At 35.3% G+C, this 24,369-nt stretch overlaps 1 protein-coding gene and 1 pseudogene across 2 annotated transcripts; one reads left to right on the top strand and one right to left on the bottom strand.

The window, feature by feature from the left end:
* The first annotated feature begins 1,470 nt into the window (after positions 1-1,470).
* Positions 1,471-10,810, top strand: LOC107871683 (annotated as a pseudogene).
* An 8,781-nt stretch (positions 10,811-19,591) lies between these two features.
* Positions 19,592-24,100, bottom strand: LOC107870476 (protein BASIC PENTACYSTEINE2). 2 transcript variants are annotated; one of them, XM_047412632.1, is made up of 3 exons: positions 23,941-24,081; positions 21,528-22,382; positions 19,592-20,290 (listed from the first exon to the last, which is right to left on the bottom strand). In XM_047412632.1, exons 2-3 carry the CDS (start codon positions 22,373-22,375, stop codon positions 20,287-20,289), a joined length of 852 nt encoding a protein of 283 aa, XP_047268588.1. In that variant the 5' UTR covers positions 22,376-22,382; positions 23,941-24,081; the 3' UTR covers positions 19,592-20,286. The 2 variants fall into 2 exon arrangements, with proteins under 2 accessions (XP_047268588.1, XP_016572497.1); XM_016717011.2 differs by lacking the exon at positions 19,592-20,290 and having other exon boundaries at positions 21,088-22,382; positions 23,941-24,100.
* Positions 24,101-24,369: the final 269 nt, after the last annotated feature.

Genomic DNA, 24,369 nt, shown 5'->3' with positions numbered 1-24,369 from the left:
TTGGGAATAATACTAAGCACTTTTCTTACTTAGTAAGTTTGATGTCCTCACCTAGACTATGCAACTCATCAGTGATAGATGCAAATTTTGTGTGCATTTTCGGGATAGTCTCTCTTTTCTTCATGGTGAAGGTTTCATACTATGTAGTAAGTATAGAAACCTTGACTCCTTCACTTGGCTTGTCCTTTCATGCGTTGTTCTCATACGGTCCCAGATCTCTTTGGCTGACTCACATACAAAGACCCTATTATACTCATTAGGTCCTCTGTCACACATAAGCAGTCTCTTTGCCTTGGAATTCATTTCAATCTTTCTGCGATCATCTTTATCATACTCCTTTCGAGTCTTAGAAACAAGTAGGTAACCTTTCATTTCTTAACTTCTCTCATAGGAATATGTGGACCATCCAATATAACATCTATTAATTCACTATCTTTTGCCATTATGAAATCATATTCTTGTTTTCCATCATCTGAATTATTGACCATTGAATCTTGGTGGTCTAGCGGTAGACTGTCCTACTTCCAAGTTTGGTGGAGCTTTCATTTTTAAGTTGGATCCTCTCTAGGTGTTACTCTTTTAGAGAGAGCAAGCTTTGATATCAATTAATGACCTCTATAAGACCATCAAATATAACAGGACCTGGTCCCTGAGCTAGAAAATGTAATATAATGAATATAGAAAGAATAATAATGCAATAATGTAAAAAGTACACAATTTTACATGGAAACTTCCTTACTCAATAAAATTAAAAATCACGACCTGCCATCAGGGTTTCCAAAGTTTCACTAGTCTTCAAGCAACCACGTGGTTACAAACTCCAATAATCAACAACTCTCGTAATAACTCTATCACAAGACAAGCGTGGTAAATCTACCACACTTTGAACTGACTAACTCTAGCCACTGATCTTAGGTAACTTTATTTAGAACTCAACACCACCCACGAGGGTAAAACTCACTTGACCAACTTACAAATGACTCAATCAATTAACTCTAACTGCTTCGACTCGAGCTAAGACTTAGACAAGTATACATCTACTATCCTTTATAACCAAGAGTAGATTTATAATATGAGAGAAACACACAAAGACTCAAGACACAACAAGATTGAGTGAGCACTTGATCAGGTCCCTTGATGATATATGAGCTGTGTTCGAAAGGATGGCTTTTGTTCTGAAGAAGAAATCTTTATTTCTACAAAAACTAAGTTTTATTGTATGTAAGTGATCCTTTTATACAAGACAACAAAACCTAGAACTTCTCCCATTAGTCGAGGTTCAGTACCACTACTACCGCTCCACCAACTTTTTGTAGGAAAGTACAGCTTCCAACTATAGTGAATAAGTCATCTTCAGAGAGCAACTTCATATTGGACCAGGTCCCATAGATACTGACTTAAGCTTCAATTAGGTCCGTTGTGGAACAGTTTGTGAGTCATCAAAACTCCAAGGTTGTAACAGTAGTTATTATGAACGAAGAGGAGGAGATTCTTTGGTCATCAAAAGTTTCAACCTCTCAGGTAGACTTAATTTCACTTCTCCAAAATTTTGGGAACTTTGTTCTTGCAGGCCATCTGAACAACATGCACATGATATGGTAGAGTTTTGAACATCTTTTTGATACAATTGTCCTTATAATATGAATAAGTGAAAATACAAAGATGGAGATAGTAGAAGCAAAATCTTGGAGAAGCCCTTGGATCCTAATTTTGGAAACTTCTCTTTAGGAATAAGCTCTTTATTCATTCCTCTGTTGTATATTTAGAAAGGTGGACGTTCTCATTGGCGAGTGGTCAATGGAATGGCCAGATCTTTATCAGAGCGTAAGAAATATATGTTGTGGAATTTGATGGATTTAGTATAATGAAAGAATACCAAGGTACTATATATTCTACTGCCCAGTTTCTTCTAAATTCTTAACCAAATTCATCATGGATTGTAAAGGGAACTTGATAAAATCATATTGAGAGAAGAATGAGTCAAACTGAAAGATAACATGGTCAGTTCCCAAAAATGATTGTGAAGTTTATGGAACATGTGGTCCATTTGGGAGCTACAACTATTTTGATTCACTGATCTGGTCTTGTCTAAAAGGTTTCGATCCAAAACAAAGGGAAGAATGGGAAAAGGGGAATTGGACTAGTGGTTGTGCAAAGAGGAGACCTTTGCTATGTGAAGTAAAGAATAAAATAGGGGATTCAAGTGAAAAAGATAGATTCTTTCTGATGAAGTTAATGAAGTTGCCTAATTTTGCAGAAAGGTTATATACTATAAAAGATCAGTGTCGAAGCCAATACTTGGGAAATTTTTCTTGCATAGCTTATGTATTTGACTCAGGTATCGAATGTATGTTGTGGAGTAACAACCTGATTGATATTCAGCAGCTCCAAATCTGGGGGGAAGATCCCTATTTTTGTGTGGCAGATTCAAAGCTTGGTACGTATACTGGTGTTGAAATTTGCTTTTAGTTACAATAGTAATTTTTAGCAAAATAAGTTGCTTAGCTTTGGCATATATTTAAATTTTAAATTTCTGTTAGGTTTGTGTAGTTGTTGAGAGATTTTAGGTATTTCAAATTTCAAATTATGTTGATGCTTTATGTTGGCTATTTAAAGCCTCCCAATGCTTAGTAAATTATTGAAAGCCTGAAAGCCATTTAAATTCATTGAGAGCCATTTTACTCTCTTTTTTGCTGCCCCATCTTCTTTCAAAAAACCCAACCATTATCTACTTTTCCAGTCGGTGTAGCTTATTCTATCATTGCAGATATCATGAACTTAATTGGATTTTGATGGATATATTTGAAGTTATTTCTTCTGTAAAGAACTAATTCACTTTTTTGTGTTTGATCTGAGTTGTAGATCATCAAAAAGAAATAAAGAAAATTGTAATTTCAGTGATCCTTGGTACTCTTGCACTTTGTGTAAGTTTGTTCCTTTGTTGTACAAGGATGGGCAGGCGTAAAGGTAAAATAGCCTATATAAGTTTTGTATTATATATTTTGAAGCACTTTGTTAGCTATATTTAACTTGTAACCCTGCTTATACTAGGAGTGAAGAAAAAGGAGGTAGTTGTTCTTGGCAACAAAAGTCCAATTCATATGGAAGAATTATGAGTCTTCAACCTCGATATGCTTGCAAATGCAACATCTTAATTCCATAAGGATAATAATCTTGGTCAGGGTGGTTTTGGTCCAGTTTACAGGGTATGATTTTTCTCTCTCGATCACTTTCTAAATTTCAAATTGCTAAAATTGGTGCTTTGCCCCAGTGAAGAGATATGAGAGATTGGCCACAGTGGGTTTTAGGATAGGTAGATATTAGAGTTTGTGACTCAAATTTTGTTGATCCGATCTTGAAAATTTTGTGGTGTGACCCATGCTTGTGATTTTTTGTGGGGTCTATAGTGCTAGCATAGGGAATGATGATATGCGATCTTGATGATGTGCGATGTGTCCCAGACCTGAAGAGAAATTTTATTTCCTTGAGTACCCTTGATTCGAATGGATATAAGCACACTGGTAAAGGTGGAGTCCTAAAGGTTAATAAAGGTACTCTTGTTATGATGAAGGGACAATGAAAGACTACTAATTTGTACGTCTTGAAAGGTTCTACAGTTACAGGTAATGCAGCAGTTTCTACCTCCTCCCTATCAGAAAGTGATGTTGCTAAACTTTGGCATATGCGCCTAGGACAAATGAGTAAAAACGAAATGGTTAAACTAAGAAGGATAAGACTTCTTGATAGCCAGAGTATTACCAAATTGGAGTTTTCTGAGTACTGTGTTTTTGGAAAGCAGAAGAGAGTCAGATTCACTAAAGGCATCCACTCAACTAAAGATACACTTGATTACATTCATTCTGGTCTCTGGGGTCCTTCTTGAGTACCTTCTAGAGGAGGTGCTAATTACATGTTGACTATTATTGATGACTATTCTAGAAAAGTTTGGGAAAAGTTTGGGTGTTCTTCCTGAAGCAAAAGAATGATGTGTTGCCTACTTTTAAGGAGTGGAAGACTGTGATTGGAAAAAAATAGGGAAGCAAGTAAAATGCCTTCAAACTAATAATGGTTTAGAGTTTAATCTGTGCAAGTCAGAAGGAATCGTGAGGCACTTAACAGTTAGTCATACTCCACAGCAGAATGGTATGGCCAAATGAATGAATAGGACTCTAATGGAGAAGGTGCATTGTATGCTCACTAATGCTGGTTTACCCAAGTCTTTTTGGGGTGAAACTGCTTCCACAGCTTGTCTTCTTATGAATCACTCTCCTTCAGTCGCGATTGACAAAAAGACTCTACACGAGGTATGGTCCGGTACTCCTGCCAGTTACTCTAATTTGAAGATATTTGGATGTCCTGCTTATGCTCATGTTGATAATGAAAAGTTGAAACCTAGATCTGTCAAGTGCTTATTTATGGGTTATAAGTATGGTGTTAAAACATATAAGCTTTGGTGTCTAGAAAACATAAAAGTTATAATTAGTAGGGATGTTGTGTTCGATAAAACTGTAATGCTTCGTGCTTCCTCCTTTAAAGAATCAACTGCTTCGCCCCCAGATGAATCTAGTGACATGAATCATCAAAAGTCAAGAACCCACGTTGAATTGCAGATTAGAGCAGAGTCCACACAAGTGCCTACTTCTCAGTCTAGCCAGATATACAGAGTAATACTATTTCTTCTTTACTACCAGTGGCACCACAATATTCTATTGCTAAAGAAAGCCTAGAAGAGATATTAAACCTCCTCAGAAGTATGGTGAATCTAAATTGGTTTCTTATGCATTGAATGTAGTAGAAGGTATTAGTTTCGGTGAAGAACCTTCTTCTTACTCAGAGGCAATTAGTTGTGATGATTCTGGCCGATAAATGATTTCTATGCAAGAGGAGATGGAATAACTTCATAAGAATAGCACATAGGCTTTGGTGAGATTGCCTAAAGATAAGAAAGTTGTCTATTGCAAGTGGGTATTTAAGAAAAATAAAGAACATCAGGAGTTGAAGATGCTAGGTACAAAGCAACACTAGTTGCTAAAGGTTACAATCAAGTTCCAGGTATTGACTTCACAGATGTGTTTTCTTCAGTTGTAAAGCATAGTTCGATTCGATCCTTGCTTGGTATTGTCGCCATGCACAATTCTTGAGCTTGAGTAGTTGGCGGTCAAAACTGCATTCTTACATGGAGAACTTGAGTAGGACATCTATATGCAACAACCAGAGGGTTGTGTAGTCTTAGGAAAAGAGGACTATGTATGTTTGTTGAAAAAGTCTCTTTATGGCTTAAAATAGTCACCCAGACAGTGGTATAAGAGGTTTAAATCTTTTATGACTTCTCATATATTTTGGAGGAGGAGTTATAATAGTTGTGTTTATTTCAAGGAGGTAAGTGATGATTCGTTTGTGTATCTTCTCTTTTATACTGATGATATGTTGATTATAGCAAGGATATGAGAGAGATAATAAAATTCAAAGCCTAGCTCAGTAAGGATTTAGAGATGAAGGATCTAGGAGCAGCAAAGAAAATCATTGGCATAGAAATTCTGAGGAATGGAGAAAAGTGTAACTTATACTTGAATCAGAAAAGATACATTGAGAAAGTGCTTTACAGGTTCAATATACAAAATGCCAAACCTGTTAGTACTCCATTGGCAGCTCATTTCAAACTCTCGGCCACGTTATCTCTAAATATAGATAATGAGCGTGACTATATGTCTCAAGTTTCATACGCTAGTGCGGTTGGGTCTCTTATGTACGCGCTGGTGTGTTCCTGATCAGATTTATCATATCCAGTCAGTATAGTTAGCAGATACATGGAAAATCTTGGTAAAGAACACTGGAAATAGTTTAATGGATTTTCAAATACTTGCATGGATCTGCTGATGTTTGCTAAAGTTTGGGCAAAATAGAGATGGAGTGATCGGGTAGGTTGATTCTAATTTTGCAGGAGACTTGATAAAAGGAGATCCCTTACATGCTATGTATTACCATTAGTGGTTGTGCTATAAGTTGGAAAGCTACTTACAGAGTACAGTTGCTTTGTTAACTACTGAGGAGAGTACACGGCTGTTATAGAGGCTTGCAAGGAAGCTATTTAGTTGAAGGGTCTGTTTGGTGAACTTAGCATAGACTTATAGATTACTATATTTTTTTGTGATAGTCACGGTGCTATCTTTCTTACAAAATATCAGATGCTTTATGAGAGGACAAAGCACATCGATGTTCGGTATCATTTTATGTGTGAGATTATTGCTCGTGGTGATATTGTGGTAAGCAGGATTAGTACCTATGATAACCCTACTAATATGATGACCAAGAAACTACCAAGTTCCAAGTTTGAGCATTGTTTGGACTTGGTTGGTGTCATCAGTTGAGATGTCCTTTGGGGCTTTTGTGGAAGAGGTGGAGAGTTTTCTCAAAATGAAGTTGAGTTCTGAATTAGAATTTATGTCAAAGTGGAGATTGTTAGAGTTTGTGACCCTATTTTTTGTTGATTCAGCCCTGAAAAGTTTGCGGTGTAACCCATGCTTGTGATTTTTTGTGGGGTCTGTAATGGTAGCATAGGGATCAGGTCGATCCCTCGCAATATGGACCTGTTTATCTTTTGGCTTAGGATTTTTTTGTACGCATATATTATATAAGTGTGTTAAGTGGGTTGTTTTTGGGTGTGAAAAATTACATCATTGAGACTTTCGTATCCTTCATTGTACTCCTCTCCATTATCGTAAATTCCTTCGCCTCTGCTAGTATTTTTTCCCATCAAGTGTTTCCATGTAAATCTGTGTGTTTCTTCTTGTTGTTTTCTTTTGTTTGTGGTTTGCTTATTCTGTTTGATCATAACAGTAGAGATAGGCCAAAAAAGCATTGGAGAGAGGTAATTAGACAGGACATGGCGCAGCCCTAGTTTTCGAGGACATGACCTTAGATAGAGGGTTATGGAGGTCGCCCAATTAGGGTAGAAGTTCAGTTGGTAGTTGAGTGTTGTCTCATTTCCTAGCGGGACAGGTTGATGTATTGTACATGTTTCCCTGTTTATACTAGTAGTGCAGTGTTTGGCTCCTAGTTGCCTGTCTTTTGACTTTTGTTACTCATTATTTACTGCACTTCAGTTATCGCATTGGTTGGTTATTTTTATTGCTCTTCGTTTGAATGTTATGTTTTTCCTATTATTTTCTTTGTCCTTTTTACTTCTATATCTTTTTGCTAATCTGAAGCTACTTGAGCCAACGGTCTTCTGTAAATAGCCTCTCTATCTCCTCGAGGTAGAGGTAAGTTCTGTATACACTTTTCCTCCCCAAACCCAGCTTTTGGGACTACACTGGGTTTGTTGTTTGTTGTTAAAATTGGTGCTTCTTTCTAGGAAAAATTGGAAAAAGGGAAAGAAATAACAGCCAAAAGACTTTCAAAAGCCTCTGGACAACGGCTAGAGGAATTCATGAATGAAGTGTTGGTGATCTCTAAAGTCCAACACAGAAACCTTGTTAGACTCTACGGATGTTGTTTGGATAAAGACAAGAAGATGTTGACTTATGATATGTCAAAGAAAAGCTTGGATGTGTTTCTCTTTGATTAGTCCTTGTTACTTCTCATATTGAATTCTTAGTTACTCCTCATCCACATTCCTCGGAATCTTCAATAAAGTCGGTGGGTGCTTGTTAGATCCTCCAGAAGTATTGCATTTTTGGAGCATCCAACATGAGTACGCATCAGCATTTTTGGAGAATTTGAGCAAGTTCTTCTGAAGCAAAGCTAATCCTTTGTCACTATTTTTCAGAAAAACTAGAAAGTTGTTTGATCTTCTTCTCTACATTCTATGTTCATATTTGACAAACATGTAGATGAAGGACAGCGAGGCATTTTGGATTGGAGAAAACGTTTCACTATAATCGAAGGGGTTGGTCAAGGACTCCTTTATCTTCACAGAGATTCAAGATTGAAGATAATTGATAGAGATCTAAAGCCAAGTAACATTTTGCTCGATAATAACCTCAATCCAAAGATTTCAGATTTTGGCATGGCAAGAATTTTCAGATCTAACCAAGTTCAGGCAGACACAAGGAGAGTAGTTGGTACTTAGTAAGTGGATATTGACCCCTATATACCATAGCTTTGCATAATTTCTCCCCTAAAAAAACCATGCCATTTATTAACCAAACAATTTTTATGCGAACGTAATGATGTTTTTACAGTGGATACATGGCCCCTGAATATGCAATCCAAGGAAGATTCTGTGAGAAATCCGATGTTTTCAGCTTTGGAGTCTTAGTGTTAGAGATCATAGCCGAAGAAGTACAAGTTCTTGGATTGAGACACCCTCTTTGAGCCTTTTGGGATATGTAAGGCTCCTCTCATATGATATTCAAAAGAGTAATCTTACGAAAATGCACGCACTGAAAAACCTATACAGTCAAACCTCTCTATAATGGCACTGTTTGTTTTGACTGCTATAAAAGAATTTTGTTATAAAGAACATATAATATAACATAAATTTAAAATTCGGTTAAACTTGACCATTATCGTAAAATATTGTTATTGAGAGTTCTGACTATATGTAACCTTATATTCTTACGTAATTACCTTATAATGGTAGAATTACTCTTGTTGTATATGTTTGCAAATGGAATTAGGGATATATAACAACATTTTATTATAGGGTGCCTATAAATACTTTTTCCATTAAAACAGCATATTGAGAAAGCAGCGGCAACAAATGTTATTCGTATAAGAGTGAATCATGGTATACAACGAATGCAAGTCTCAGAACATATCAAGAAAGACTTTGCATGTTTGTACTCTATAGTTAAGTTAAGAAAACCAAGTTAAGTTAAAAGACGACCAGATCAAGATTAACAATCAATGAGGTGTGTGCAAACTTTGGAAATCAAGTTCAAATTATAATTGAGAGAAAAAAAGAATTTCTTATCATTTCCCGAAATTTCAGCATACCTACCCAGTACTTATAATAGTGAGAGTGGCAGCTTTCTGATAAAATAGTTAAACTACGCTCAAGTTAATTTAAACACCATTGTTACAAGGAAACGTTAGAAGGCGGTCGAATAAAGTGACAAGTAAAAATTTTTTGATCATTGTTCGCAATAAATTTTTGTAATGCTGAAAATTAACTGCAAGCAAAAATAGAATAAATAAAAAGAATAATTTTATTTAAATAAATCTTGTGGGTATAATTCTATTGTTCTCTTGATTCTTCTCGCCTAAGTATTTTTTGTGATTCGAGGGCCTTTCGTAGCGTGTTTCTTAAATGTAGGATGATTTGAACCTTTTAGAAATGCGTTTGGATCTCTAGAAATGTCAGACAGCGCTTCGTCTTGTCGAGTTGATCTATGGGCAAAAGCTGGTTAGTCAATTCTTTGAAGAACTGTGTAGTCAATGCAGAGCTTTCTCCAATGATTTCTGAAACCCCTAGAAAATTATGTAACCCTCCTATTTATAGTTGTAGGGGGTAGGCAGTGCAAGTGTAAATAACCTCTTCTGCCTCATTCTGATTGGTCTATTCAATTATCAAGTTTATCGGAAATATTATATGGTAAGGTTGCTTGTGATTGGCCACAAATATGTCATTTGAGGCACGTGGTGATATTTCATTGGCGGTTGAACTTGACTTGGCCTGCCACATTCTTCAACGAGTGGCTTCATCTTGTTGGTATTTAATTTGACTGGGATGCCACATCACTTGACACGAGACATGAGTTTGGGCTTCAAGGTGAGATGGACTTTGATGAGGAATAAAATGGGCTTATTATTTTTACAGCCCCAAAATAATTTTAGACCCAATAAAATATGGATCAAATAGAAATTTTATATGAATTTGATCCAATAAATTTTACGTGTCTACAGATGGCCTCTACTTCAAGACTCGTCGAGGTGTTTGATTTTTCGAACCTTTTAGATATGAGATTTGAAGTATTCGTGGAGCTTCTTTTTTTGTATATGTGTGTGTGAGCATAATTTAATCCTCACAAAATATTCGAATTCGACGAGAATAAAATGTAGAATTCGAATAAAATATAGCTGAACTCTTCAATTGTGTCTCATTTTTCTCATTGACAAGCTAAAGCCAATTAATTAATACACATCGAAGGCTTTTCTTTTTTTTTGCATGAGTTGAGCCCTTTTTTTGAAAAACTTGAGCACTTTGTCAAAATCCGACTCCTCAAATTCATGATAATTCGAGTAAAATAATGTGAATTCCTTCATTAGGAGTGTAAATTTTGTTTAATTCTAAATATATCCAAATCAAGTAGGATTCGGGTATTAGTCTTATATCAAATTTTAATAGAATTGAATAATGATGTTATCCCACTTCAAAAGGTATTAGTAATTTGACTTATTTTGGACACTTGGACATCCCAGTTCTTTTTTAAGACAACTTATTCAGCATATTCCTTTTTAAAATCAAACTGGAGGCCTTCTAAGTCTATAAAAAGACATTTCTGCACTATTAAGTCATTGTAATTCAGCTTGAGCCGCAATACAACTCGCGTTCTTCTCCTTTTTTTTGTTCTTTTCACAATTGAGTTTTCAGGCAGCTTGGGGCATCTATGAGAGAATTCGTAACGCATCATGGGGGTGTCTAAATCATGAACAGCTTACATTATTGAAAAGTAGACTCGTGAGGCTACGTTCTATGCAAAAACCACGCTCATATTCTCTCCAGATCTGCCCAGGTATCCTTCCAAAATCAAACTTTCAATTCTGTTTTGTCACTTTTTATTTGTTTTGTGCAGCCTCACAAAAATTCTCAAATCTTGACTTAAGAATATCAAAATCAGGAGCCATTTTTTGTGTTGGAAACTAGACGCGTAGAGCTACGTCTCACACGGGAATCATAATCAGATTATGCCAGAATCGTCCCAGATATTTCTCCAAAACCGATCTTCTAATCTTGGCTCACTGATTTTATCAGCTTTGCACAGTGTCACGATAAATTTCATATCTCAACGTAGAAGTATTGGAATTAGGTGCCTTTTTTGCATTGGAATTAGGTGCCTTTTTTGCATTGGAAAGTAGATTCGAAGATATACGTCTCACGTGAAAATTACAATCAAACTACACTGAGTCGTTCAAGATATTGCTTCAAAACCAGTCTTCTAATCTTGGTTCACCAGTTTTATCAGCATTGCACGACGTCTTGACAAATTCCACATCTTGATGTACGAGTATCAGAATCAAAAGAGGTTTTTTGCATTGGGATGTGAACTCGCAGATCTACATCCCTCGTGAAATCACCATCATAGAACTTTAATATTTTTTCAGGTATTTTTTTAAAATTGCAGCCTAAATCTTGTGATACTCTATTTCTCATCAGATCTATATACTTCATGAATTTCATCTACTTCAAGTTTTGGACCGAATCACTTGTACAATATGTTGAAGGCCGGACTTAAGCAATATTTAATGTATGAAAAGTCTTTTCCATATCGAGAAGACTTCATTTCTTGGACGGTAATGAAGAATCCTTTTTCTTTAAAAACGGCATCTTCAAAGGAATCCACATATGCATTCAAGCTTCATACTTTTTTCTCTTTCTTTTTTTTTCTTTTTTTTTAGAGTCGTTCATAGTTTAGACTCATACGGGCCAAGAGTGTTTGACTTGCAGTTTAAGCTTGCGCTAAGAAGTATTTTGACTTGCAGTTTAGGCCCGTGTGTCGAGGAGCATTTTTGACTCACAGTTTAGGATCATCGTCGAGGAGCATTTTGACTTGCAGTTTAGGCTCGTGCGTTGAGGAGCATTTTGACTTGCAGTTTAGGCTCGTGCATCAAAGAGTATTCTAGGGAAAAATCCTTGTAATGTAACTTTCCTCGCAACCCTTTATAATGAAGTATTGTTGAACTTTATTTTGGTATTTATTGCCCCCATAGGTTGAAGTAGATTTGCATTTGATCTCATGTCGACTTTTGAAAATTGGAGTTAGAAATCCCTGGACATTTTTTTCTTTTGCGAGCGATCCATGTCCAAGTATCACCTTTCTTCCTATTGGAGAAGTCGTTTGTGATGGATTTGCTTGTTGTTTTCTTCAAGGCTGGAACCCCAATTGAGTCAAAGCTCCAAAATTGTAGAATGATGATTTCTTCAACTTTTGGTTATTCCACAAAGCACATGGGTTGTAGAGCTTTTGAACTTGAACCTTTAATATGATGCATTTTGGCGCTAACATGATTTGCATCAACTGTATCGCCATCATCGATAATCTTTCCCTCTTGCATTAATGTCATGACCTTTTCCTTCAGGATGAAGCATTTTGTGGTGTGATGACTAACCATGCGGTAAAATTTTTAGTATTTAGGATCATCGACTTAATTTGATTCTGAAGGTCGCTTAGACTTGGGAGTTCAATGACTTCTTTGTCTAGCAACTTGTCGAGAATCCCGAGAACATCAGAGTTGGAAAAAGGATATACCTTTGCTTGTAAATCCTTCAAGGTTGGTTGATTTTTTATCTCTCGCATCTGTTACTTTGGAGCTTCCTCTTTTAACTTTTGTCTTGTGGAGGATTTCGTAAAACTCACAGTTGTCATGATAGATTCCCCAATTTGATCTTCTAACGAGTCTTTGAATTTAGTGACTTCTTGCCTAGGATCAAAAATAGGTGACGTCATTCTATGACTTGCAATGCTTAGCTCCATGTCATGAGCCCTCGTAGCTAATTCTTTAAAAGTTCGAGGCTTAATTTTATGGAGGATATACACAAGGCCCCAATGTATCCCTTGAATGCAAACTTTAACCGCGGAAGTTTCAGAAAGTTGATCCTTGGAATCAAAGATCAATGTTCGCCAGCGATTTATGTAGTCCACTACAGGCTCATCTTTACTTTATCTTGTGCTTGCCAACTCCATCATGGTGACCGTATGACGGGAGTTGTAGAAATAATTTAGGAACTGACTTTCTAGTTGCTCCTAAAAATCAATTGATTCAGACTCCAAGTTTGTGTACCAATCAAAAGCGTTGCCTTTCGAAGAGCGAACAAACTGCTTGACAAGAAGATCACCATGTGTACCAGCGTTACTATGAGTCTCAACGAAATGAGCTATGTGTTGCCTTGGATTTCCCTTTCTATCAAATTATTGAAAATTTGGCGGTTGATATCCAATTGGCATTGGTAAGCCTTTGATTCGCTTAGAAAACGGCTTTAAGGTCCTACAAAACTTTGTGGCGAACCGCCAATTATGCCTTGATGGTGTTTGCAATCATATCTTGCATTTGTTGAATTGTTAGAGTAGCCACTAAAGCGGATCGATCATCGCAGTGATTGTCACTTAACTTGATGAGAGATTCATCATCAACTTTTATTTGCGGTGTTAGATTATAATTTGACTCTTCGGAATTGTAGAGATCTAACTTGCTCATAAGTCGAGTTTGATGATCTTTCTCATCAACAGACTTCTTCAAAGCTTTAATAGTTTGCCCCATCATTGCAAACTTCTCATCCATGTCAACGGCTTCAACAATGAAGATATTCACTTTTGTTGAAATTGGAGAATTCATTAAGTCTTTAGATTCTCCAAAGTTGCAAACAGTTTCAGACGGTTCATCTAATAACATAGAAGCAAAGTTGTCATCAGGAGTTGTAGTTATAGCAGAAATTTGAGATTTTCTCATTTTCATCATCTCAAAAAAAAGTGAAGTATTGGGATCTATCCAAAGCACAAACGTTGAGATTGCGTCAATTGATGAGGCCAATAAGTTTGATCTCAGTAGACGTGGCAGTGGTAGACTTCTTGCACGAAACTTCATTGATTTTTCTGAAGCCTATTATAGTAGTTGAATTTATGATTTTTCAATTTGTAGAAGAAAGAGATGAAGAGCAGAACTGGTCCCATTGGGCATGCCAAAATTTGTTCGCAATAAATTTTCGTAGTGCTGAAAATTAACTGAAAGCAAAATAAAATAAACAAAAAGAATAATTTTATTTAAATGAATCTTGTGAGTACAATTCTGTTGTTCTCTTGATTCTTCTCTCCTAAGATTTTTTTTTCATGATTCGAGGGCCTTCCAAAGTGTGTTTCTCGAATGTAGGATGATTTGAACCTCCAAGAAATATGTATGGATCTCCAAGAATGTCAGACAGCACTTCATTTTGTCGGATTGATCTCTGGGCAGAACTCTGTTAGTCAATTCTTTGAAAAACTGTGTAGTTAATGCAAAGCTTTCTCCAATGCTTGTCGAATCCCCCTAGAAAATTATGTAACCCTCCTATTTATAGTTGTAGGGGATAGGCACTCCAAGTGTAAATAACCTCTTCTGCCTCATTCTGATTGGTCTATTCAGTTATCAAGCTTATCACAAATGTTATGTGATAAGGTTGCTTGTGATTGGCCACAAATATGTCATTTGGGACACATGGCGATATTTCATTGGCGGTTGAACTTGACTTGGCGTGCCACATTCTTCAATGGGTGGCCTCGTCTTATTGGTCTTTAATTGGAATGGGATGCCACATCACTTGACACGTGGTATGAGTTTGGGCTTCAAGATGAGATGGACCTTGAGGAGAAATAAAATGGACTTATTATTTTTACTGCTCCAAAATAATTTGACCCAATAAAATATGAATCATATTCAAATTTTATATTAATTTGATCCAATAAATTTTACATGTTGACAATCATTTTCAAAACATCAATAGATTAAAGAACTAAAACTAAACAATATTAGAACATAAGAAATCGGTTTTTAAAACAAGTATAAATTGTCTGTTTTCTTGCTTAACTTTGCGAGAAAATAACAAAAAATAGTCCACTATGTCTAGGGGTAAATGCAATTAGTCTCTAAAATATACTTCTATGTGATTTTGGTTATTTAAGTTTGCTAAAAAAGAGCACTTTCGATTTTTTTCAAATATTTAATAAAATACTTTCGTTAGATTTGACAGAATGTGAAAAAAACAAACTGCGGAAACTCACATTTTGTCAAAACATTTTTTTGTTGGTCTATTTTAAGAATTTGGTGCAAACTTTTTGAGATGTAACTTCTATTATTTCTAATTGATTTTAGGTCTCTAGTAATGTTCTTCTATGCTGTAGCTTCTAAGTATATGATGCAAAGCTAACGTGCGAATGTCTTGAGTCGGAAGTTTATGACTAATTTGGCCGGCATTTTAGCTGAGATGCGATCGTTAGCCTTAAGGCTTATGCTTTACCCAAATATTATATTTTTATATTAAAAATGATTAATAAACATCTTGGATTCTAGCAGAAGTCTGGGTCCCAATTTTTTGGGCCAACAACTTTTATAACTTGGGGATGATGGACCGATCTATCAAGATTTCTCCGTTTAATTACCAAACTTAGTTCGTGATCAGGGCTTAAGGGTGTCAAATGGACGGGTTAGGTTGAAATTAAAAATATTAAACAGGTTGAACAATTGAATATTGAATTAGGTCATGACCCGTTCAAATTCAATTTGAGTTGAAATGGATAAATATTGGGTTGGTCTTGACCCACCCAATTTGATTCACTTAGTCTAAAAAATATTAACATATTGATATTTATCCCTTGTAAACACAATTCAAGAAAAAACAAATTGAATGAAATTGGGAAGTTGGTGGGTGGATAGAGAGGGTTGCAGGAGGGGGTGGTGTAAAAACTTTTTTTTAGATTTAATTTTTAAAATTAAAAATTTATTTTTTTGGGAGGGGTGTGGGGTAGAGGGTCGGGGGTTAGGATGGGGTTGAGGTAAGATTTTAAAAAAAAAAAAAAAATTAGTTTTTTTAAAAAAAATAAGTTTTTGGCAAAGGAATATGTCACGGGGTGGGGTGGGGGATTAGGGGTGATATGGGTGAAGTAAGAATTTAAAAAAAAAAAATTAAATAAATAAATATTTTAAAAAAAAATTGAGAGCAGTGTGAGGGTGGAGGTGTGGGGTTGAAGTAAAAGTTCTTTTTTAAAAAAAAAAAATTAAAAATTATATTCTTTTGAAGGATAGGGTATTGTCGTATTGGAGGGTGCGGGGTAGGGGGAGATGGGGGTTGGGGTAAGATTTATTTTTTAAAAAAATGAAATTGTTTATTTATTTTTAAAAATTATTTTTGAAAAATATATTTTTGGGGGAAGGGGTAGGGGGTGCGGGGAAGGAGAGAAGGTAGGGTTTTGATCATGCGATAAGAAAAGATTTTTATTTAAAAAAAAAAAAATTAGGATGGAGGTGGGGGTGGAGGCTCGGTGTAGGGAGGGGGAATGGAGATGAGGTGGAGTGAAGCAAGAAGAAAATTTATGAAAAGCTTTTTAATAAAGAAAATTAATTTATTTAAGGAAGGCAGGGCGAGGGTGGGGTAGTTGGCTTCTGGTGGGGTTGGGGTAAGGTGGGGTGAGGTGAGGTGGGTAATTTTTGAAAGTGGGAGGATACACTATTACTTTTTTTTGCTATTTTCATTAAGAAAATAATTTTTTAACTAAACGGGTTGAATAGAGATTGATTGGGCTCATTTGAACCCAACTTGAAAATGGGTTGACACTTAATGGGTTGAGATTTGTCCAATTGCAAATTATCTTGAATCCAACCCATTATTAAGTTTTGAGCGGATTGGATGGGTCAACTCAATTTGGATTCATTTTGACACCCTTAGCTCAAACCTATAATCACGTCTTTCAACTTTTGCCACTTAAACTACGTTTTACTAGTGCTTTATTAGATAAAAATTGCATTTGTTTTCATTAAGATTAAGACGTCTAAATATGAATGTATATCTGAATAATTAAGATGTTGTCTCCAAATTTAAACACTGAATAATTAAGACTATATTTTTCAATATTTGAATGTGCATAATTTATTTACCTGTAAACATAACAAGTATACAATATAAATAATTAATTAATCAAACTTGAGAAAAAATTTTAATTCAATAAAATAAAATAATTATTTTGTTAAAAGATAAAATATTTATATTTGCTAGTGATGATGAAGACGATTTGCAATGGTGGTGATGGTGATAATAATTGGTGTTAGCAGTTAGAAATGAGGGTAGTGATAGTTATAATGGTAGATGTAGTTCGTTTTACAGTAATTCATGATGGTGACTGTTGATAATGATGGTGGGTTGTAATGTGAAGTTGGTTGATGTTAGTAGGTAGAGGTTTTGATGGTAGTGGTTGAAGAATGTGTAGTTGACAGTGTGTTGATGGTAGTTGAAGACGGCCTTAGTTGTGATTACGAAGATGGTTGTCAATAAGAATAGATTGCACGGTGATAGTGGTTGATAGTGGTAATGAAGGTGGCGGTGGTTGATGATGTGTTAGTGGTAAGTTGATGCTGGTGTTGATTGTGATAATGGAGTTGATTGATAGTAGGAATTGACTGATAGTGGTTGGTAGTGGCAGTAGCTATAATTACAATAATAAAGATGATAGATATGGTAACGGCTGATAGTAGTGGTTGGTAGCAATAACGGCTATCGGTGGTAGATGTAATGGTAGAGATAATTGGTGATGGTTGACAATAATGATGGCGGCAAAGCTGGTTAGTGGTAGTGACGAGTGATTATGAATAGATTGGTGGTAAATATTATCCCACACAAAAATACCTCTTAATGGTATTAAAACTTGGTTCCACATCTTAATCATTAACACTCATTCGAACCTATTAAGAACTTGAATCTTAATGAAAACAAATATACTTAAGATCTAAACCATTTACGTTCAGATCTCTATTAAGTGTAAATAAATAAGGCCAAAGTGATACTATCAATAGATAGGATTGTTTGCTTCAAAGTTCCTATATATCCCGCCCTTGAGGGGTCGTTCAGTATACAAAACAACTCTGAAATACCTATGATAAATTTATCCCAAACTTAATCCTAGAATATCTTATCTTATCCCTCATACAAAACAACCCCTACATAAGTTCTTCCAAAATTATAGTGTTATTTTTATCTTAACTTCTAGGATAACTAATTCTGAAATAAATAACCCTAGAATTACTTGCTTAAAATCCAAACTGAAGTTCAATTTTGATTTTGAATTTTTGATTTTTTGAATGGATTTTGCTTTCAAATTTTAAAAATTCATTTAAACGATTTGATTTTATTTTATTTGATCCATGTTGAGTTATTTATATTTGAGAATGAAAAATAGATTTGAAAAAAATTATTTTTATAAAAAAATTACCAATTTTAAAAGTCCAATCATGACAAAGAAAGGCTCCCTACATCAATCTTCAAAACCGAAATAAAAATTTGAAATAACCAAATCGAATCTGTAGGAACCTAACCATTTCGGGTTGGTTACTGTTTTCGTCAATCCAAAAACCGAAAAACCAAATCGATATTAAACAACCAAACCAAACAAACCGAATGCCCACACCTACCTAATAGCATAGAGGATAAAATTCTTAATACAACTCAACGCTAGGCCTCTATGGCCCTTGCAAATAACGATGCGTTGGGGAAGAAGTCCTTGATTAAAATATTGTTATCAGCCACTCTTGCTCGTTGCATATTCCTCAACCCCTCATCATTAGTTTTTAAATGTAATATCGGATCCAACTCGAGCGTACATCAACAAATTCCACAAGATACCTCCCACTAGAAAAGCTATCAACGAATTCCACAAGATACCTCCCACTAGAAAGGCTATCAACGAATTCCATAAGATACCTCCCACCAGCAAAGCTATCAGGTACCCGTGTCCACAAAGGTTTGGAGAGGCGGAAAAAAATCACATAATATTTTTGCCTCCAAGATATAAACTCGAGACCTCATAGTTCTCAACCCCTCATCACTATTTCACAATCACCGTCTTGTCAAATGCATGAAGAGACTAAGGAACTTTATTTATTATTAACACATCTAAGCTGAAAGAGCAACAGATAGCCCAATGGCAAAGACTAGTAGTTAGGCATGCTAGCACTGCACATCTTGAATCTTATGTCCACACAATCCCCTCTGCCTCCCAATTCCCAACCCTGGGCTACACATAACTATGAACAACAATCAGACAAGCCTTGAATGGTACAAGATAACTATTAACACCAAACTAACATGCCAGCATACGTATCTTTATACTGAAAGATATAATGAAATGAAACCTATAATATAGATTGTTAGGCTTGTTTCAAACATCTACAACAGTAGCTTAATAGAGTATGCACATGAAAACAAGAAAGCATAAGCCAATGCTTGAAAAGGATGAGTATACTTGCACATTCATGAAAACCAAGTCTACCCAATGAAAACAAGAAAGCATAAGCCAATGCTTGAAAAGGATGAGTATACTTGCACATTCATGAAAACCAAGTCTACCCAATGACAACTATAACTTCCCAAGTCTACCCAATGACTACTATAACTTCTTGCAAGAAACTAAGCAGTCTAACTTGACTTCATGTTTGGAAAGTTTGTGATTAGCAAAATTCAGCTCAACTAAATAAGAAACTTCTTAACACAGATTGACTTAGCAAAGGATGAATAATAAATTTGAAATTGTAAAATCTGGATTAACCGCTATTACCAAAACATGCAACCTTCACGGTAAAATTTGCTGCTTAAACTCTAGAGTTATAACATGTAAGCTTTACAGCATGACAAGGAAAGTAACATTACTATTGTCACACAGCCTGTTAAGAGGTACATGACAAGACAACAAAATACTCACCAACTGTGTCATTTATGCATTTCAGACTATCAAAATGGTAAACCAAAAACATCTACAACAAGAATTCTGACTCAAAAAGAGCAAACTTTAGACCATATGCCTAGAGCTCTAATTTGACATTCTAGCTACACATGCTAAATCTCATCTCGAAACAATCCCCAACCAACCTAATCCTCCTAAGTCCCCAACTGAACAAGAAACCGGGGGGAGGGGAGATTATCCTGTGACATTTCAATAGGCATCAAGAGTCCGCCTCTTCTTTAAAATTATGAATAATGGACAAACACTCTGGAGTTCACATCAAGACTACATATTATAAATTTACTTTAAAAGTATGTTACTCCGCATATACTAATCATCCATTGACCTGTAAACAAATGCAGCAACACCATCTATCTCCCATAACAGGGGATAGCGATAGTCTGACTCTAATCCAAGACATATTGTGTACCTCAGACTAACACACATAACAAGGCACTGTTGGATTTCTCCAAAGTAACATCCTTCAAAATATTTCAATCCATTAACCTATCATCTCATGCAATTCTGTCCCACCCACACCACCTTCTTTCTGTCACAAAAGCCAGCTCCAAGACCAACAGTTCAATATTTTACTATGAACTGAAAACAATGCAATCAGCCGTACAATCTTCTATTGCATATTCCGAAAATAGAATAGATTTGGAAACTACCTACAAGAAGTCAGCAACAGTAACTTAACAGGTTAGTTCGGAAATTCAGAAGCAATTTTGCTTGTTGCACCACTTGCGTACTCAATATAGTTTTAGTTGATAACAATTCTAATTTTTGCATAATATTTTCCACAATGACTTGCCAGCATGCATACAATTAATCATAAGATTTTGCACCAAAAATGAGATTTCATGCAAAAACAAGAAAGTCTATGCAACATGAATGAAATTCAAGCTATAGAAGTAACCAAGCCTACTTACAAGTGGAGACAAGTATATTAATAAACTTACCAAAAAAAGGATGAATCTTACTTGCACGTTCATGCTGATCAAGAAGTCTACCCAGTCACATGTATTTCTTTTCAAAGAAACCTCTGTGACTAAACTTGAATCCATGTACGGAAAGTTAATGACCGGAGAATTTCAGCCTCCCCCAAATTAAGAAAATTTACATTTCCAGACTTAAATAATGATTTGATATGGTGTAATCAGGACCAACCCGTAATTACAAGTCAATGCAGATTACAATCTTAAGATTGCTATATTTTCACAATAGTTAGCGCCACTGACATTTACATAAAGTCACAAAGACAAAGCACATGCCAAACTTAAGCTTGCATGTACTCACAACAATTATCAGCCACGAGCCATGTAACTGCATGTTATTAAAAAAGTGGGTAATGCAAAGCCTCCCTTCAGTAGAGAGTCCTAGGTGATACCAACATAATTCTGTCATGCTAAGACAGGTCATATAAAAACCAATCTCAATCAGAATGTTGCAAAAGTACAAGTAGAAATACATCTAAACAAAAGCGTTGCTTATGACAAAAAAAAAACTACATAAGGTTAAAGGAGCAAAGGAAAGAAAATCAAGCAGAGTGGACAGTCTTTCAAAGAGTTTTTTTTTTTTTTCCTTTGGGATAAGTAGGTATCCCAAAGAGATAACTGACAGGAGTAAATAAATGGATGAACAAGCTCATCTTTAAAAACATCCAATCAAGAAAAGAAATTTTCAACATCCTACTGTTGGTGGACAGAACTAGAGCGCAAGCCACCAAAGCAACGAAATGAAAGATTAAACAACTGTTGCTGGGAATTAAAATATCAAAGTCTAAACATGTATCATCACAGACTACAAAAAGGTACCAAGTAAACCTCTGCAAAGGCCTCAGGGATATACAAGTAAACAAACAGGACGCATTGGCGGTCTGTTGTGGTACCCTCTATGTAAGTCTACCTGATTGTCACAAACTTGTTGGTACCATGTTTAGCCCAGTGAGTCCTCAGATCAATTGGATTAGCAAAATTGTAACCTTCGGCAGCAAGTTTCTCCAAAACCTTCTTGAATGCACCCTGGCTCATCTTTCTTCCAGCAATCCTTGCTCCACGTCTTTTAGTACTCATTGGAAGTGGATACATTGATATACTAGTGGTGCAACAAGCAGACTGCCAGCCACCACATCCCCATCGATAGCATTGCTGAGGAGCACCAGTGCAGGAACAAACTGGTATAGGAATGCCAGTTATGTCCATATCAATTCCATTTATTACAATGTCCATGCTCTTCTTAGCTGGTTTTGCTCTTTGAACAGAGGGATTACCGTTTTCCTTAGGTACGGATGAGGCTTTCTTTGACTTCTTTGCTTTGGGAGCTTTGGGGGTGGCACCACCTGTCTTTCTCTTTGAAGGACCACTTTCTTTCCTAACACTTGGTGGTTCCTCTGCATTCACCCCCACATCCTTAGTTGCATCAGGTTGTTGTATCATTTGCATGGAATGACTTGCAGAGGTTTCAGGGAGAACGGTAGTGTAAGGACTCCCCGGAAACATATTAAGAAACTTTTCTCTGTGATTTATCCAACCGTCCCTTACATAATCAATGTGAGATAAAGGTGCTTCTGGAATGATAGAATCCCGAGAATGGAACACCCCATTAGCACCAAGCATAATTGGATTCTCACGCCTAGTAAGGAATGGTTTTGTATCTCGATCAACCACCGATGACATCAGTTGAAGACCTAGATTCCCTCTAAGGGATTGTTCATAATAACCCCAGTTCCTCATGTTCAAACCGTCGTCATCCATCAATAAACTACAGATAAAGGCAAACATCACCACTTAACATTAACTTTTTTGCCACACAAAGAAACGCCCAACAAAATGCATTAAATTCCTAACCTCCATATACTTGAAAGACCCAAATTAGGAATACATCAAACACAACAGAACCATCAAGATTTGAATTGGATGAGGAAATAATAGAAACAAGTCAACATAAATGCCTGTAGCAAATCAATCAAATCTACCCATACCCATGGCCATCATTCCAATTCAGATACAATTTCATCAACCTTTCAACAACAATGAAATAACTAACTGGAAACTTTAACAAATCGTGATAACCCCAACTCAAATTCAACCCAAAACTCATTAAATCCAACATTGCAACAAATAGAAATAAAACCTCACAAATAAAAATAGAATCTTTATGGTTCCCAAATCAGCAATGAAGCAATTAAACACATCATTGAAAAATCCAAAACACAAATATCTAATATTCCAAAAATGGGGTACTCCAAAATCAACAAAAATGAAAACCCACAAATAAAAATGCAATCTTTAGGGTTTCCAAATCAGCTATTAACCAATTAAAACACGAGACAGCTAAATCCAGAAATGGGGATCTCAAAAATCAACATAGAATTTAATAAAAATGAAAAACCACATGTAAAAATGCAATCTTTATGGTTTCCAAATCAGAAAAGAAACAAATTAAACAAAAAACTGCTAAATCCAAAAATGGGTTACTCTCGAGATCAACATAGAGTTCAATAAAAATGCAATCTTAGAGTTATCAAATCAGCTTATTAACCACAAAATTGCTAAACCCAACAATCTCCAAAATCAACATAGAATTCAATAAAAGTGAAAATCCACATATAAAAATACAATCTTTATGGTTCCCAAATCAGCAATGAAGCAATTAACACAAAAATGCTAAATCCAAAAATCCCAAACCCCATTTTTTGAAAAGCAACATTGAATTGAATAAAAATGAAAACACACAAATAAAATTACAATCTTTATGGTTTCCAAATCAGCAATGAAGCAATTAAACACAAAAATGCTAAATCTGAAAATCCCCAACCCCAATATTTGAAAATCCAAAATAAAATTCCAATCTTATGGTTTTCCAAATCAAAAATGAAGCAAATTAAGCACCAAAACTGCTAAATCCAAAAATGGGGTTCTCCAAAATCTACAGTAAAATTGAAAACCCACTAATAAAAATAGAATCTTTAGGTTTTCCTGATCAACAATTCAAGACAACAGGGTACACTTAAATTCTACATAAAATTCAACAGAAATGAAAACCCACAAATAAAAATACAATCTTTAAGTTCTCCAACACAGATCTATTAAAAACAAGATTCACAAAAACCAGATCCATAATAAATTACTTAAAACTAAACAAATATAAATTTATCACAATAAAATTAGAAAATTGGCATGCAAGACAAAAATACATTGTTTCTTTAAAAAAAGAAATTCAAATGAGGAAAGAGAGAGAAAAGTCCTGATTTTTTAGGAAAAAGATATATACAGAGAGAGAGAAAGAGATATGGAAAGAGAGAGAAAGAGAAACTTACTTGTTGGTAAACAAATCTTAGGGTTTTTTTGCTTTCAGGAGAGAGAGAGACAGAGAAGAGAGAGAAAGGAAGAGAGAGGAGAGAGAGATGATAGAAACTCTTTTAAGAAAGAAAGAAAGAGGAGAGAGAGACACCCTTTTATTATGAATTTTCTTTTTTCAACTTCCAATGGAAGTATTATAAATTAATACTCCTTCAGTTTAGTTTCATAAAGAATAATCTAATTTAATTTGATATGAATTTTAAAAAAATAAAAAAGTTAAATATTATAATATTAAATTTAAATTATATCTAATATGTCAAAATAAATTTTAATTTTATATTTTAAAATATTATTTAAAAAGATTTATTTTAAATGAAGGGAGTGCATTTTTTGTTTTATTTTAAATGGCATTATTTAATTTGAGATTGTGTTTTTAAAAAAACAAA

This window comes from Capsicum annuum, chromosome 5, assembly GCF_002878395.1.
Source record: "Capsicum annuum cultivar UCD-10X-F1 chromosome 5, UCD10Xv1.1, whole genome shotgun sequence".
In the NCBI taxonomy this organism is placed as follows: Eukaryota; Viridiplantae; Streptophyta; class Magnoliopsida; order Solanales; family Solanaceae; genus Capsicum; species Capsicum annuum.
Note: the sequence above shows the minus strand (reverse complement) of the source record. Positions and strands in the feature narration are given on the sequence as shown.

What these genes read in the sequence shown, in the direction of transcription:
- LOC107870476 (XM_016717011.2), bottom strand. Translation starts at nt 22,375, where the DNA reads ATGGATGACGACGGTTTGAACATGAGGAACTGGGGTTATTATGAACAA.